This window comes from Triplophysa dalaica, chromosome 6 (genome assembly GCF_015846415.1).
Source record: "Triplophysa dalaica isolate WHDGS20190420 chromosome 6, ASM1584641v1, whole genome shotgun sequence".
Classification (NCBI taxonomy): domain Eukaryota; kingdom Metazoa; phylum Chordata; class Actinopteri; order Cypriniformes; family Nemacheilidae; genus Triplophysa; species Triplophysa dalaica.
In genome coordinates this window covers 13,953,891-13,969,270 of record NC_079547.1, presented here as the reverse complement: position 1 = coordinate 13,969,270, position 15,380 = coordinate 13,953,891, and the positions used below count along the sequence as shown (strand labels likewise).

At 37.4% G+C, this 15,380-nt stretch overlaps 1 protein-coding gene across 4 annotated transcripts in view; it reads right to left on the bottom strand.

The window, feature by feature from the left end:
• dip2bb (disco-interacting protein 2 homolog Bb) overlaps positions 1-15,380 on the bottom strand; it is a 36,738-nt gene that overhangs the window by 10,451 nt on the left and 10,907 nt on the right. For 2 of the 4 annotated variants that reach the window (XM_056749782.1, XM_056749780.1), the window contains exons 2-23: positions 14,204-14,275; positions 13,652-13,816; positions 9,852-9,977; positions 9,398-9,658; positions 7,027-7,167; positions 6,685-6,702; positions 5,540-5,659; positions 5,271-5,468; positions 5,100-5,191; positions 4,543-4,653; positions 4,325-4,448; positions 4,129-4,238; positions 3,866-3,968; positions 3,679-3,743; positions 2,018-2,111; positions 1,809-1,928; positions 1,583-1,697; positions 1,368-1,507; positions 926-1,062; positions 767-847; positions 502-629; positions 65-179 (exon numbers count right to left, since the gene is read on the bottom strand). In XM_056749782.1, coding sequence (XP_056605760.1) covers positions 65-179; positions 502-629; positions 767-847; positions 926-1,062; positions 1,368-1,507; positions 1,583-1,697; positions 1,809-1,928; positions 2,018-2,111; positions 3,679-3,743; positions 3,866-3,968; positions 4,129-4,238; positions 4,325-4,448; positions 4,543-4,653; positions 5,100-5,191; positions 5,271-5,468; positions 5,540-5,659; positions 6,685-6,702; positions 7,027-7,167; positions 9,398-9,658; positions 9,852-9,977; positions 13,652-13,816; positions 14,204-14,275 — 2,636 coding nt within the window. The remainder of the gene's footprint in view (positions 1-64; positions 180-501; positions 630-766; positions 848-925; positions 1,063-1,367; positions 1,508-1,582; positions 1,698-1,808; positions 1,929-2,017; positions 2,112-3,678; positions 3,744-3,865; positions 3,969-4,128; positions 4,239-4,324; positions 4,449-4,542; positions 4,654-5,099; positions 5,192-5,270; positions 5,469-5,539; positions 5,660-6,684; positions 6,703-7,026; positions 7,168-9,397; positions 9,659-9,851; positions 9,978-13,651; positions 13,817-14,203; positions 14,276-15,380) is intronic. The other 2 variants (XM_056749781.1, XM_056749783.1) reach the window with 1 other exon arrangement.

Sequence of the window (15,380 nt, the reverse complement as noted above, 5' to 3'; positions counted from 1 at the left end):
AACAATACAAATCAAATGAAACTTTTCAATAAGTTGCTGAAAATGTATTAAAGTCATTTTTTACCTGCAGGACCCGACTCATCCACTGAAAGCTGTCTTCCTCACTGGCATCAGGTCTCTGCTCTGCTACTATTACAATCCTCTCATCAAAGAACACAGTCACTGAGAACACAGCGATCCTACAAAACACACACTTCACTTTTCAAATGTACTCTCCCATGAAAACAAACAGATCCATCATTCATTACACAAAAACAACATCAGAACAAATTGTTGACACACATTGTGTTAAAGTGGGCTGTTCGATAGCATTTTTGGACCTCAAAAGCAAGTTTGAATGCTCAAACTGTATTACTGAAATGAACGTGCACCTGCAATGCCCCATAAATGTGTGTAGATGGGCAATTTTGCCAGGAATTTATATATAATAATAGTGCTTTCATTGATCTTTGTAATTTTGAAAGTTGTACATGTACGGGTTGTACATACAAACACCCTCACCTGCCTCTGTATACAGTCTTGACAGGTTCCACAGCGAGCGCCGTCGCTACTAGATCATCAGCATTGTGACGACGACCGCTGACCATCAGCAAGCCCTCATTCTTACCCACCACAAATATCAGACTCCCCTAAACAAAGAAGATGAAGGAAAGATTAGAAGACATAACTACTAAAAGTAGGTAAAAGTAGTTATAGCCGCACTCTTCCTCACTCAGGGGTGTAGTCAACAAATGTAAAAGACCAAAAGCTTCATTTTTTCACTTACCGGTCCAACAAACCCCAGTAACCCGGATCGCACAAATGGGATTTCACCAATAGGAGCACCACTAGCGTTGACTGGAATCACCTGTCAAGTGTAAAGAAATGATTGTTTGTGTAATTTAGCACGAAGTTACATCATAATGTTTGATATTGACTGCCGTACCTCAAAGTTGTTTTTGGTAACCCCAGGCAGACCGTAGTACATGGTCCCGCCGGCACGAGAGTTTACAACGATTTCTCCAATCTCATCAGTCTTACACAGCATAGGCGGCCCGTCCGGTTTAACAATGCACATCAATGCTAACACACAATACACACAGATTTAATTCATGCATACATAACCCCAAGCTTCGTGTAAAAAAATCACCACACCAGTACAAAGTATCATGGTATCAGATATTAAAATGAATGTTTTATGTATAGCATGGTATTGAATGGCTACAAAATTCATATACCATGGTATTAACATTGAAGTTGTTCAAAGAGTACAATTGTACATTGTGCCTGTTTTAAAAAATAAATATGAAAATACAATGCGCTTGGTGGTTTGTTGAGAAACATGCATAAACATTACAGATTCCTTATTGTTTTATGACACAACACACCTCCAGGCATGACATGTCCCACATCCTGTACAGTAAGAGCAGAGTTCTTGTCTTCAGTATTGACCCTGATGACTCCATGACTCAGACCAGTCATTGATAAGACAGCTCTCGCTGGTAAAGGAGCACCAGAAACCCCAGGCCTAAAGAAATATATCAAATATGTTTGATTTGTAAATAAAACAGACAAAACTGGCAACATTTTGAAAATTCTTTACCTGCGTATGGCAACGGTCATGGCCTCAGGGGATGTAGCACACGGGCAGATGACCTCTGGCTTCAGGCCATGGGCCTGGAATACGTTCAAAAATGCATCACATGATGAAACTGACCCTAAATTCAAAAAGAGATTGAGACGGAAAGAAAACCAACAATGAATGTATAATAGCAGCATAAATAACTTTCAAACAAACAGCATTTCTGAGGCTCGTGAGCATAACTCACAGGGATTGGCTCCGTCTGCAACAATCAGCATGCGCAGAGAGGCCAGACTGGTATCTCTCTGATCTCTGTGTGCCATCATCGCCCAGTGCAGATCACGGCACTTTACCAGGGCCACCCGCGCTACAGAAGTACATACGATGGTCATACCAAAGCTTTTGCATGTGCTGAACAAAGACATTTTTTTTGTTGCGCGTCTGTGTGCGTCTTACCTTTGTGTATGTGAACTCGCTGAACCCAGGACAGTGGACAGGCCTTCATTACCGCATACGGAACACTGATGGTGTGGATTCGGTTCATCACACTCTGAAACATGCACAAAAACTCAGATGTTATTGCATAAAGAAAACAAGGATGTAACCAGTAAAAAAAAATTGACATTGTTTTCAAGAAAATGAACATTTCCCCCCTCCCAAATGTCCAGGAGCCCATTTTAAATTACTGTAATCTCCATTATAATGACTGTACATTTACATTTATTCGTTTGGCACACGCTTTTATCCAAAGCGATTTACAAGTAGGAGAGCATATGAACATTTTGTCAGCATGCTAAACAGTACCATTAGTTTACAATTACAGTTAGCTGTAATGTGAAGTCTCAAGTCTACTTTATTTATAAACACCTTTCCACTACACAGTAGATCAAAGGGTTGTACACAGTAAATACACATAATTAAATATAGTAGAACTAGAAAACAACCAAGTAAAGAATCATATAAAACACTTCATGTCACAAAAACAAGACAACTGTAATGTGGAAAAACTAAATGTGCTTTTATTTGTTTTTGTAATGAAATATTTGGAATAAAATTATACAGATATACCGGTAACACTTTACAATAAGGTTGTATTACTTGACAGCAGTAAATGCACAATGAACGATTTAGATTTCGTTTTTTAGCATTTATTTCTCCATCTTAATGTTAGTTGATGCAGTTATTCATGTTTGTTCATGTTGCATTAACTAATGTTAACAGACATAACGTTTGATTTTAAAACTATATTAGAAATGTTGAAATTAACATGAACTAAGATTAATAAATGCTGTAGGATTTGTGTTCATTGATAGTCTATGTTAAGTAATGCATTAACTAATTGTTAACAAATAGCCCCTTATTGTAAAATTTCTTTCTAATCTGGACAAAGCCTCAGTCAAACCATTTTTAACCTGCACTCTGTAACAAAAAATAACAAAAAACTTTTTGCGTAGGTACATACAAATATTGGTGTCTCCTTACTTTACCACAAACTCCAAGTATTTAATAACTTATCAAATAAAGCAGAGTTATTATAGTTATGATTTTATTTCGTTTACATTAATATTTGAAATTGGCTTTTATTTTTAGTTTTTCGTTTTTATGTACATTTTTGTTTAATATTTAGCAACTTGGTTATGTGCTCTAGTCATCTTTTTCATTTATTTGTTTATTTTTTATGTTGCCATATAATATTCATTCACTTTATTAAGGAATACAATTTTATTTTAATCATTGTTTTTGTTTATTATTATAATTTTAGTGTTTTAAACTTTCAATTTCAGTTTATTTCTGAGGCAACTTTTTAAGTCTTTGTTAGTTTTTATTTTTTACAATAATTTTTGGGCCAATATTTTTTTGATTTTAATAAACAAAAATGCTTTCAAATGTTTTATATTAGTAACCTAAAATATCCTTGAAAACTATTGGATATTCGGAAGTGTCAATTTGACATCATTTGACTTCCACTCACATAAAGAAAAGTACATAAAGCCTGCAACTTTATGTTTTAAACATAAACAACATTAAAAGGTGTATTATAAACAGTTAATATATGAATTATGGTCGGTGCTGCCAAAACTTGGACAAACGCTGATCTACAGACCTTTGACACTCACCGTAAGAACTCCGTGCCACAAACCCATGTCCTTCTTAAAGTCCAAAACATTCACCAACGTCTCACCTGAGTACAGACGTATATAGTTACATCTCTGACTGTGTAATGCATAAAGCTGCATCGCTGGTTATTTGATCTAGTGTAGCTGCAATAAAGGATGGTGTTTCCATAGCAACAGAACCACTCACCCTCACAGTAGTTACAGGCCTGAGTAAGTGCCTGGCAATGTGTTAACATGGCAACCTTTGAAACCGCAACACCCATCACTGTGCCTTCCTTACTGGCCTTATACTGCATCAGAGAAATACAGCAGACATGCACACAAATAAACAACAGTTGAAGACCAAACTATTGAAGATTTCAAAACAAGTTTGCTGTAAAATGTGTGCAATATTTTGTAGGTTTAATATATACTGAATTACTGTTACAATGCGGTAACACATGATTTTACCTCTATGTATGCTGTGTCAGTGTTGGCTGTCGGGATATGTGGCTGCCAGTCTTTCGACGGCTTGGTGAGGTACTTGGAGTCAGTCACCACCCACTTTAACCTGGGCCAGCCTATCAAAAAGATCCATTATGTGTCACAGACTTCCTACGCACTTTTCAAACTTGAGTGAGCATACTGTGTGTGTCAGGACTATCACCTTTAAATTGTAATATTTCTCCAGTGGGGGTTTTTGGTAAACCCTTCAGACATATCTCACTGGTCAGAGCGAGGCCCACCCCACAGCTTCCTAACAAGAAACCAACCTGACTGCTCCCTGCGTCCTGTAATCACACACAGAAACATTTGAACCACGATGTGAACCAATATCACGCTATTTACATTTGAAAGGTATGTAGAGTGCAATTGAATGTTAACCTTTCGTGACAGCGGAACTTCAATGGGCACGGGAATGACCTCAGCCAACAAACAGCCATAAAATGCAACCCAAAACATACCAGGGTCACTGTTAGGATACACCAGCGCCACCTAGGTACACATTAAGACATAGCATGTAAAACATTTAAGAGAATATTTTGGGGAAAGTCCTTTTAGCTATGCATATTGCTTAATCACCAGATCTTAATGTTATGACAGCAAAGTTATAATGCACAAAAAACTACTTAAAGTTTCCACTAAGAATTATTTTCAGAAGGTCATCTGTACTACAGTTTTAAAGGGATAGTACACCAAAATATGAAAATTCTGTTATCATTCAATCACCCTTATGTCATTTCAAACCTATAGAACTTTCTTTGTTCTGCAGAACACAAAAGAAGATATTATGAAAAAATGTTGGTAACTGAACAACTGTGGTACCCATTCACTTCTATTGTATAGACACAAATCCAATGCAAGCCTATGAGTCCCACAGTTCTTCGTTTATGTTAATAATTTTTGGGTGAACTATCCCTTAAAAAGGTAGTTTTGCTTACCCGATCTCCTGGTTTGAGGATCTGCTCATTTCTGGTACCCAGTTTGTTGAGGAGAGTGTAGGCCAGCTTCACACTACGACTCCACAGTTTACCTGAAAACCAAAGTTAACCTCTACCATCAGCCAATCACAACACTCTGTGAAGTATCTTGTTGATGTTGCACAGTCTTACCATATGTAAGTGTATAAAGCGGTTTCCCAGTGATGTCAAGAGCTGTGAGGGCAGGACTTTTGCCCTGTGTGGCGCCCCATCGGGTTAATGCAGCTTGAAGGGCAGGAGGCCAATTACTGACAACACCCAAAGGCTCACCCTTGACGGGGATAATCTGCCGACCTTCTGGTTTAGGAGTGTTAGGATCTGCCCGAGGAACTGAGGAGAGATTAAGAAGAAATGTAAAAAATTTGCATCCAATTGGCATTCACAAATTTTATCATTTTTACCTTCCACAATCTCCTCTTGGTCATCCATGAAGTACTCGCTGAGCGGGGGCCGTTTGGGTCGTTTCAAAGTGTTAAGCAGCTGCTGGATCTTCGTTGAGACACGACTGGACACTGGGACACCTACATCAGGATCAGGGTCAGGCAGGGCGGGTTGAGACAGACGAGCAAACACGCACTCATACATACTCTCCTTACCTATGTATCTGCAAAGTATGACTAGAGCTCACAATGGCCCCAAAAAGTATTTTGAAACTTAAGCCACTTTATATGAGTTTGATAGTATGAAATAAAGTTGCAACAATCAAATAATGGTAATTACTTTTGTGGATTTAGAAACATTATTTTTAATAATAATAATAAATAAATAACTCTAATAAAAATATTATTTGTAATAATTTGTATTCTATTTATTTATTTGTATTTATGATGAATGCTTTTGTATATAAATATTATTAAAAAAAAATGAATTTATCCACAACAAACTTAATTTCATGACGTTTGGCTAATCGAAAGTATGCCCTTTCTTTAATATTATTGCCAGTTATTTTGACATAAGTATTCAAATACCTTTTTGTTGCCAATGTACATATAGGTAGTTGACAAAAATACAGTACATGTGTCCTATGGTGTGACATTTAGAAAACTAATAATTACATATAATATAAAATAGTATCAGAAAGATTTATCTTCATTGTTAGTCTTAGTACATTTTTGATGTCACCCCGCAGGACACATTTACAGTATATTTGTCAACTACCCCTATACACTATATCTCACAGTGGTATTTTTCAGTCCTGTCCAAACATATCATATAAAACTGGTTTTCCCTACCAAATTAAATACATTAAAAAAGTAATGTATGTGATTATATTCTTAATAACATATTATATTCATTATATACATAAAATACAGAGAGCAATAAAATAGCTTTTATAAAAATGTTGCAAAGGCTCAGGAATGAGTAAAACCACATTGTGAGCAAAGATATAAGCATAAGTGATTTTTAGTATTTTTATTTTATATTATTTTTCTAATTGTTCGTTTTAATGTGGGATGTGCTCTATCTACGTAACGTGCACACACACACAGTATACAAACACAAACACAGGTTCAAACTACAGGACATGCACAAGACTAAATGTCACCTCTGCCTACTCTTCTCACTGACAGAGAAAAGCAACATGACACAAGTGGATAAAGGCAGAGCAGGAAAAAGAAACAGGATGCAGTTAATGAAGCGGTCAAGCATAACATTCATAAAGACTGGAATTGTCTTTATTAAGATGTTAACCCAAAGTTGAAAGAAGCATGAAAGAAAGTTATGAGGAGCACTCACAGTCTGACATTCATTTTAAAATGTATGTACAATTAATGAACCACGCAAATGTGTTTTCATCTCTCTCACTATTTTTATTTAAAACATCTGTAAGGATGTTTTGTTTGTACTTGTTTGTACAAATCAACACACACACACACACATTCAGTACCGTCTGCTGTCTCCATCATGCTGGACCGGCTCTGTCCTCGTGTCATTCCTCGCACCACAGCATTGGCAGGGAGATCCACACGAGAGCCTCTAGCCTGAGGTTGGGATGGTACATCAGGTGGCCCGACTCCTCCTCCTGGATCTGACCCGAAATAACACACATTACATGATTCAACATTCAACCATGTCTTACCCTAGAGACTTACACTGCGAGTCTGTGTAAATAATGCCTTTTCCTTATGCCCGAGTTTTATTTATTTCAATATGTAGTTTAGTTTAATTTCGTTTTAATTAAGTTTACAATTTAGCTTTTATTTTATAATTTTTGTGCTGTAAAGTTATTCAGTTTATTTCAGAGGCAACATTTCAAGACTTTGTTAGTTTATATTGTTTCAATAATTAGGCCAATATTTGATTTGATTTCAATAAACAAAAAGAACGCTTAGAATGTTTTCATTATAGCCTCATGCCAGCCTCAATGGTTTAAGTCAATGGTTCTCAAACTTTTTTTTCCAGATCAAGTATCGCCTTTAATAAAATAAGTTGTTCCAAGTACCACGTAATGACCGCCATTGAAAAATCACGTGAATAAACATTCAAATTAATTGTTGAGCTATCTACCTCCTCCTCCAATTCTAATGTATTGATAATAATACAAACAGGCTTTTATTTACCAGCTGTTTTCAAACTAAAGAACGTTTTTCAAGTTAGTCAGCAGTAATAGTGGACACAAAACACTTTTCTGTAGTGCACTGTAATAAACTCTTGTGAGGACTTGTGGATAGACTTAGTTATTACAAACCAATATTAAAGACAGATAATGTAGATTTTAATGTTTGTATTTTACACAGAAGATAAATAAATATTTAGGTATACTCAAACATCAAGAGAACAACTGTATATAACAAACAGACACATAGGAAACCGCCCCTTTCACTTTACTGCAGCAACTAGTCAATGCGGCGCGTCAAAACTAATCACAATGCGCACTTCATTGATTTAACCTCAAGTAGATGCAGACACGTGTTGAATTAGCGCTTTAAACGTGTACGACAGTTTGCGAACCACTGATTTACATAACATAAATATGAGCTTTTTCACTAGTGAACAGCTTTTTGGACTACTTATTATTTCAATCTAATAGTCTAACTGAATATTTGACTGCTGTCATTTTTGCGCTCTTTCATGTTGAAATAATGCATATAAATATTACTTCTTCAGTTTCTTTTTGTAATAAACCAAAATCTAATACAATTCCAATTGGACATAATGAAGCCCCACCCTGTATAATGTTTTTGCTGAATAATGCATTTTAATCTAAAAAGCACTACATTATAGATGTTGGAAGTATTACCCTTACAATAAATGCTGTGTAAAAAGTGTCTGCAGCGACCCAAATAGCATTTCTTGTTGTTTTAAAATAACTATCAATTAACGGAAGCCCAGTTGCGCTAATGGCATTCTACATATTGTCTACAGGTGTTGTTAACATCTCTTGACATTTTACACACACTCAGGGTAAGTCATGTGCAGGAAGACACTCCCTTAATAAATACAGACTGGAATCAAGTGTATATTAAAGCATAATAGATGATCAGTCCTAAACTGCATAGTAACTTAAGCATGTCTCGAAATGTCTTTAGTATTTATTATTTCAACAGCTGCTATGTAAGGACCAATCATTCATAGGCTTTAAATACACATGCTTGACAAGAGAGTGGGGGAGAGGCTAAAGGAGTGAGGCCTACGGAGGGGGCGGAGAGAAATTCATAACTCGCAGCAATGGGCTCTATGCATGCGTAACTTCCACGTTTCACATGAAGAATCCTGGGCAGTTTCCGGTTGGGGAGACTTAAAACAAAGAGAAATGGAAAAGTTAGAAAATAGTTACATTTAGCAGATGCTGTACATTGCGGCACACATCAGTGGTATACAGAAGTGGCGTTCTACTTTATTTTAGTGTTGAAACGATATGTTAACTTATGAAAGTATCATGTGTGCCGTATTGTACAGCATCTGCTAATTTATACATTTAAAGTATTTTCATATTTTTCCATTTCTCTCTGCTTTAAATCTCCCCAACCGGAAACTGCCAGGGGTTCATCCTGTGAAACGCAGAAGTCACGCATGCATATGGCCAATTCTTACACACACAGGGCAAAGTGAAAATTTGCTGACACTTGATTTTACCTCTTCCTATTCTTCTCACTGATAGTCAAGAGACAGACAAATAAACAAAACAATAATTTCACATAAATAAAGCTGTTTAGAAACAATTGCGAATTAAAAAAAATATACAATGACTGGATAAGCATCTAAAAATGAGTCAAAATGGCTAAACAATGATGTGGGGTAATGTGTGGCACACTAACCTATACGTGTTGCAGCGAAGGCCTCTGCCAGGGCGGAGGGCTGCGAGTGCGAGTGGGGCGGCTGAACCTGGTGAGGAGGGGGCGGGGCCTGTTGAGACTGCGCTGCCTGGGCGGGGCGAGACTCTCCATGAGACAGAGTGGAGGAGGCAGAGGAGGAGGTGGAGGAGCCATGAACAGAACTATTGATCCAGGTGTCTGGAGACTGCTGTGGCCCTGCACTTTCACTGGACACTGCCTCATCTTCAGAGGAAGAGGAGGAGTCTGCGAGAGAAAGATGCAAAAGAAAATATGAAAAAACTGGTAGTATGATGAGAGAACCAATTTATAAAAGTTTCTCAATTCCCATACCAAACAGATACTTTATTACTGTGTGTGCTGTAGTTTTAATAACTGTCTCTAAGTGACGACTATTATGCCAGTGTAACAGTTTTGGTGTGTTTGTGTGGACTCTTACCTGGCGGGGTGCAGTTGTCAATTGGTGACTGTACATAAGTGGAGCGCCGTTTGGTTGGCATGGGCAGCGCCATCTTTTCCTCCTTATGCTTTGCCAATGCTGCTTGAACCGCCTCTGTATGAATGTCTGAGAAAAAAGGTCAATTTTGTGTCATAAGTCACGCGAGATCCAATAATATTGTTATCAATGGAACGCCTTTTTTGAACTTACAACTCTGTGCAGTATATTGCCATTGATACATGATGTATCGATCACTAAATAAGCTCAATTTATGTATTAGTTTGCTTCAGAGGACATTTATTAGACCACTGGAATAATCTGGATGACTTTAATAAATGACGTGTGTGTATTTTTGAAGTCTCACCACGTTGGGTTTTATACAGTATAAGAAGTGAAAGGCATCTTCTGTTTTTCTAAACCTCTGTGCTATTGAGCAGATTCTTCAGCAGATGGTTTTTACCCACCGTGACAGGGACAGTCAACCTTGAACATCCTGAGGTTAAGCGCTTTGCTCAAGGGCACAACAGTAATTGAAATCTCATTAATTTTCCAGTTGATGCTTTGCTGCAAACTGATTACAATTTGCAACCTATGTGTTATCAGCACAGTTCCTTAACCAGGAGGCTATCCCTGAAGACAGGGAATTTTGGTAACGCTTACATAACAAGGACATGAACATAAATTATGTAGTGAATTCAACAGAACACCGAAGTAGTGAATTGCAAAAAGACTTTCCAAACACTCCTCCCATTGGTTGGTCCCACAAATAATCTTGCTCCGAAGTCAAACCATTGATTTGGCCAATGCTGCCATATCTGGCTGGTCAGAAGAAAGCACAGTAATGTTTTTAAATGGATAGTTCACGCAAAAATACAAATTTTGTCATCATTTATTCACCTTCGAGTTGTTCCAAATCTGTATAAATGTCTTTGTTCTGATGAACACGGAGAAAGATATTTGGAAGAATGTAGGAAAGCAACAGTTCTGGGGCACTTTTGACAACCATTGTAATTTTTCCTGAACTGTTTGGTTAAAAGCATTTGTCCAAATATCTTTCTCTGTCCTCAATAATCAAAGAGATTTATACAGGTTTGGAACAACTAGAGAGTGAGTTATTCATGACAGAATTTTCATTTTGGTTGACCTATCCCTTTAAGTTACATTTTTTAAGTAATACATTCATATTACACTGGCAACAGTCACTTTGCTATTTTGATATCAGCATCATTAAAAAGCATTGGTTGACTATTACCATGAACTGATGAAACAAAAGAGGAGTATTAAGTAATTCAAAATAAAAATACTTTTATTCCAAAATAAAAAATACTGTTGTTGTATACTTGTTCCATGTATACAAATTCGGATGATTTTGATGGTGAGTAAATAATGATTTTTGCATTTTTATTTTTAGGTGAATTATCCCTTTAAAACATACAGCCTACAGTAACTAACATGCCATCTTTCTATAGTGGAAAATAAATACCCACTGTCTCATTTAATTTAGGCAGCCATTTTGTCAACTACCATAGCAGATGACCAAATGGTTTATAGAAGAATGTGGTAAAAAAAAGGCAAATATTACCATATGGAGAAAATTACATCTGCAGGGACTGTGTAAACCTCACACTCTATAAATCTCAAGAAATGTCTATATACAGCTCTATAAATACTTCAAATGTACTTCAGAGAGCCTGTAAATATCTAATACAAAGTTTTTAAGGTGAAGTCAGGGTTTTTCCTGCATAGAGAAATTGGAGTCAAATGACGTGTCGCCTCAGACTCTCGGGTGTCTTTACAAGAAATGCTGCATGCATTTAACAGACTGTCATTTGTAATTGCAGTTGCGGAAGTTGCAAAGTTGATGCGCTGTTTGTTTTCAGCATACTTCGGTGCAAAAAAGAGTTGCAGAACAAGAGCTAGCTCTGGTTGTTTGTTTTGCATCCAAGTACGTTTAATTTCTTGAAATTTCTTAAATAAACATGACGTACGTTATTGTAATGTCTTTAGCTGTGGAGTTGGATCGTTGAATCTTGTATACTGTGCACAGCGATGGGGCGATTGGAGCTCCACTCTCGAACAGGAAATACGTCACCTCCACTCAATAATAAAGAAGGGGCAAAATCGCGTCGCTGAGCTCTCCGAAGTTCGAACTTTAACTCGGGTAATTTATCTCAGCATCCCTTCACTACTTGCAGACTGACACTGTCTCAATGTGCAATGCAAGCACAACACATATGGCTTCCGTGAAATTACGCAAAGAGGATGAATGTGAACACTATGGATTTATATATTCTTGACGATCAACATTGATGTCTCGCCAAATTATGTTAGCTGATGTTTTATGAATTTCTATAAAATACAGGTTTAGAAAATCTGATTTTTTTTATTTAATCCACATAAGTATTGAAAACCCTGATGTTACACACCCCGGTACCATAGGTGCCTATACACCTAAACATGTTGGTTGTGACCCACAATTAAAAGGAAAGAAGAAGAAGGAGAATAACGTTTGTTGATCGTTATTTACTGTTACTTGCAGTTGATGTGTTTTGTAAATATGGTTTGTGTTTTTTACTCAAAACAATTAAAACTTCATTTGTGGAAATTAATCAACATTTTACTGTGGTTGTTTTGTAAGTTATTTTGCTTTAAATATAAAATCCCTAAATGATTTGTGCTCACATTTTTCATTTTTATAAAAATTTCATTTATTGTTCACTGCTAACTATTATAATGTTTGAATACAAACCTGGAAGCTATGTCTGGATTTAGTAACATTAAAGGTGTTTAATAACATTTAAAGTAGCATTAAAACATTACAAGTATTTATTGACAATAAAACAGCGCCGTTTCATAAATTACTTCCAGGTTGAGGTCAGAATTAGGTGATGTATATCCGCTCGTGCTTCGAGTCCGATTCATTTAAACTATTTTACTTTTCAGTCACTAGCGAATATAAGAGATCATTGAATCATTTAAAATGAACCACATGAGAATGAGATCGGAATGGCACCACCTCCGCCTCATTTTGAGCCAGGAAAAACCCAGGAAAAATTCTTCTGTCTAAGTATAATGTAGCAGGAAAATTATACGAAAGGAACCTTTGAATCAACCAAAATGTGAATTTAAGGTGGGATGACCTTTTTGTCCACCCAATGGGCTTGAAAAAAAGGGACTGTGAGAATATTATTTAGCAATTCCATTTGTTGCCTTGGATGGTGTGAAAACGACACACTTCAACTTCGTGTCTTTCACTAACGTGATAGATTAAACAACACTTTGTTTTTCGACCTTAAAATAATGTCTCTAAAATTATTTCAGTGGTAGAACATCTCGGACGAATTCTACTCCCGCTGCTCCCTGAACTGCCTCATAGCAGCTACAACCACACTCTGTAAGTTCTGGTTTCGGGTCAGTACACACAGCCCCTCCCATTCCCTGCCTGCAGAAGAGTTCCCAGACGACGTTTCTGCATTTGTTCCATCGTTTCTGTTCCATAAGCTTGGTAAACAAATTCACGTGCACTGCGCTGCACACGGGGAAGCTAATACAGCGACAGCATTTACGACACTGATAACAGACAATTGCGCTTATCAAACACATGGGGGAAAAGTTCTCAAGTGTTGCTTTAAATAAACAGAACCAAATCTGCTGTCGTCAAGTAACTTATTTGTCAGTCTCAGTAATGCAGTTATTTGGGGGGAAATGTGAATAATTGCATTGCTGGCTGATTTAAGGGGCTCCTGAATTTTTTTAATCAGGGGCTACAGTGCTCATTGTGATTTACATGCTGTTTTTACCTGATCTGTAACGTTCATCTCTAGTTCCACTACTCCGGTGTGCTCGCCGTGTGCGCCGGTGACGAGAGGACGAGGAGGAAGAGGAGTTGGAGGGGCCAGGTTCAGGTGCCGGGGCGGAGCTTTGACCAGGAGACTGTCCATCGTATGCTGGAGGCGGAGCCACATCTGCAATAATAGCAAAAACAAAATTCGGCCAAATTGACATACACAGCAACATACCCAAGATTTCATATTATGTAAATGATAAATTGTATAGAGTGCACCAAATAAAAAATAATCACATTTGAACTATCTTCCTATATTTCTAGCAACCGCTAGTGTAAACAAATAAGGGAAAGCATTTCAAACTAACACTCTACACATGATCAGTAGAGGGCAGAGGGATTTTGACTTAAACCCTCAACCTCAAGAGAAACAGCCTGAGAGGATGTTTCATAACCACATTAACATATGAGTCAGTGGACAGCTAAGAAAAACAAGGAAAGAGAGTAATGTGGCAGAAAAGGAGAAAAAGCAAGTATAAATAAGAAGGAATATTTCTGTTATTCTTACTTTGTATTTGTACCAAGTAGGGTGCTAAAAGTTTGGCCCTCTTCTTCTCATATCCTTTTTGTGTGATGTCACCTTAAAAAGAAAGATAATGCCATTACCATCTGAAAACATGACCATTGAAGGCCATTCACAACAATGCACACGGTAGATTTTTTGACACACCCTGAAAGGGGCACCAGCATGACCCGAAAAAGTCACAGTGAATGGGTTTATGTCTCTATAACTATGGTGTGATAAGTGCATATTACATGTCTACCAAACATATGAATAAATGGACATGAAATATTGATTTCTTGAGTGAGTGATACATGAGATGAGAAAACAGCACTATGTAGGAAATTTGATATGTGGTCAGTTCAGTTATCAGGACAATGGTCATTTATACAGTTTAGCTTACTTGACCGCAGAAGGTTTAAGAATGATAGAGTGAGCTGAAATGGATTTTCTGGGATTCAATATGTGTCACAGGTAGCTGTAGTAGAGTAGGCGGGGCGAGACCGTGGTTCGAGTCCGGTGAGTAATTTTGAATTAGCGCCAGCTGTGCGCACACCGGCCTCGAATCACGTAGGAGATGGGAGCATATAAAAGGAACGAGCGACCGGACCGTCGAAGAGAGAGGACCGGGCCCGAACTTGTGTTACGGTTGTATTTATATTATGTTTTGTTCGCCGGCGGTCGTCCGTGAGGGGCCGCCGGCTGTTATATTACTTTATTAAATGTTTGCCGGTTCCCGCCTCCTTCCTTCCCTTTAATGAAGTGTGTTACAGTAGCATTTGTGTAAATCCGCACCAAGAATTATTTCATTACATATTAATCCACTGCAATAAGATAAATACATTCTGAGTACTGTCCTAATGTTAATGGACCCACTGTATGTTAACTCCATACACATACTGTACATCCCATACATCAATATCGCACAATATGCACTATAAAAAAGTTATACCATAAGATCATCACATTCGTGCATTTGTCGACCATTGGTGTGAGTAAATGCTGCATCTGTGTGCGTGTGAGTGTGAAATAGAGCAGAATGTGTAATCTAGCGGGATTATGAGGGATCTAAAGAGCTTTGGTGATGATACGTGTGCAGGGTAAGCAGCACGAAGCTCATTTCAACACATTTCCCAAAAGGGTGAAAATTTTAAAACAGATAGCAAAAAAATATTTAATCTAA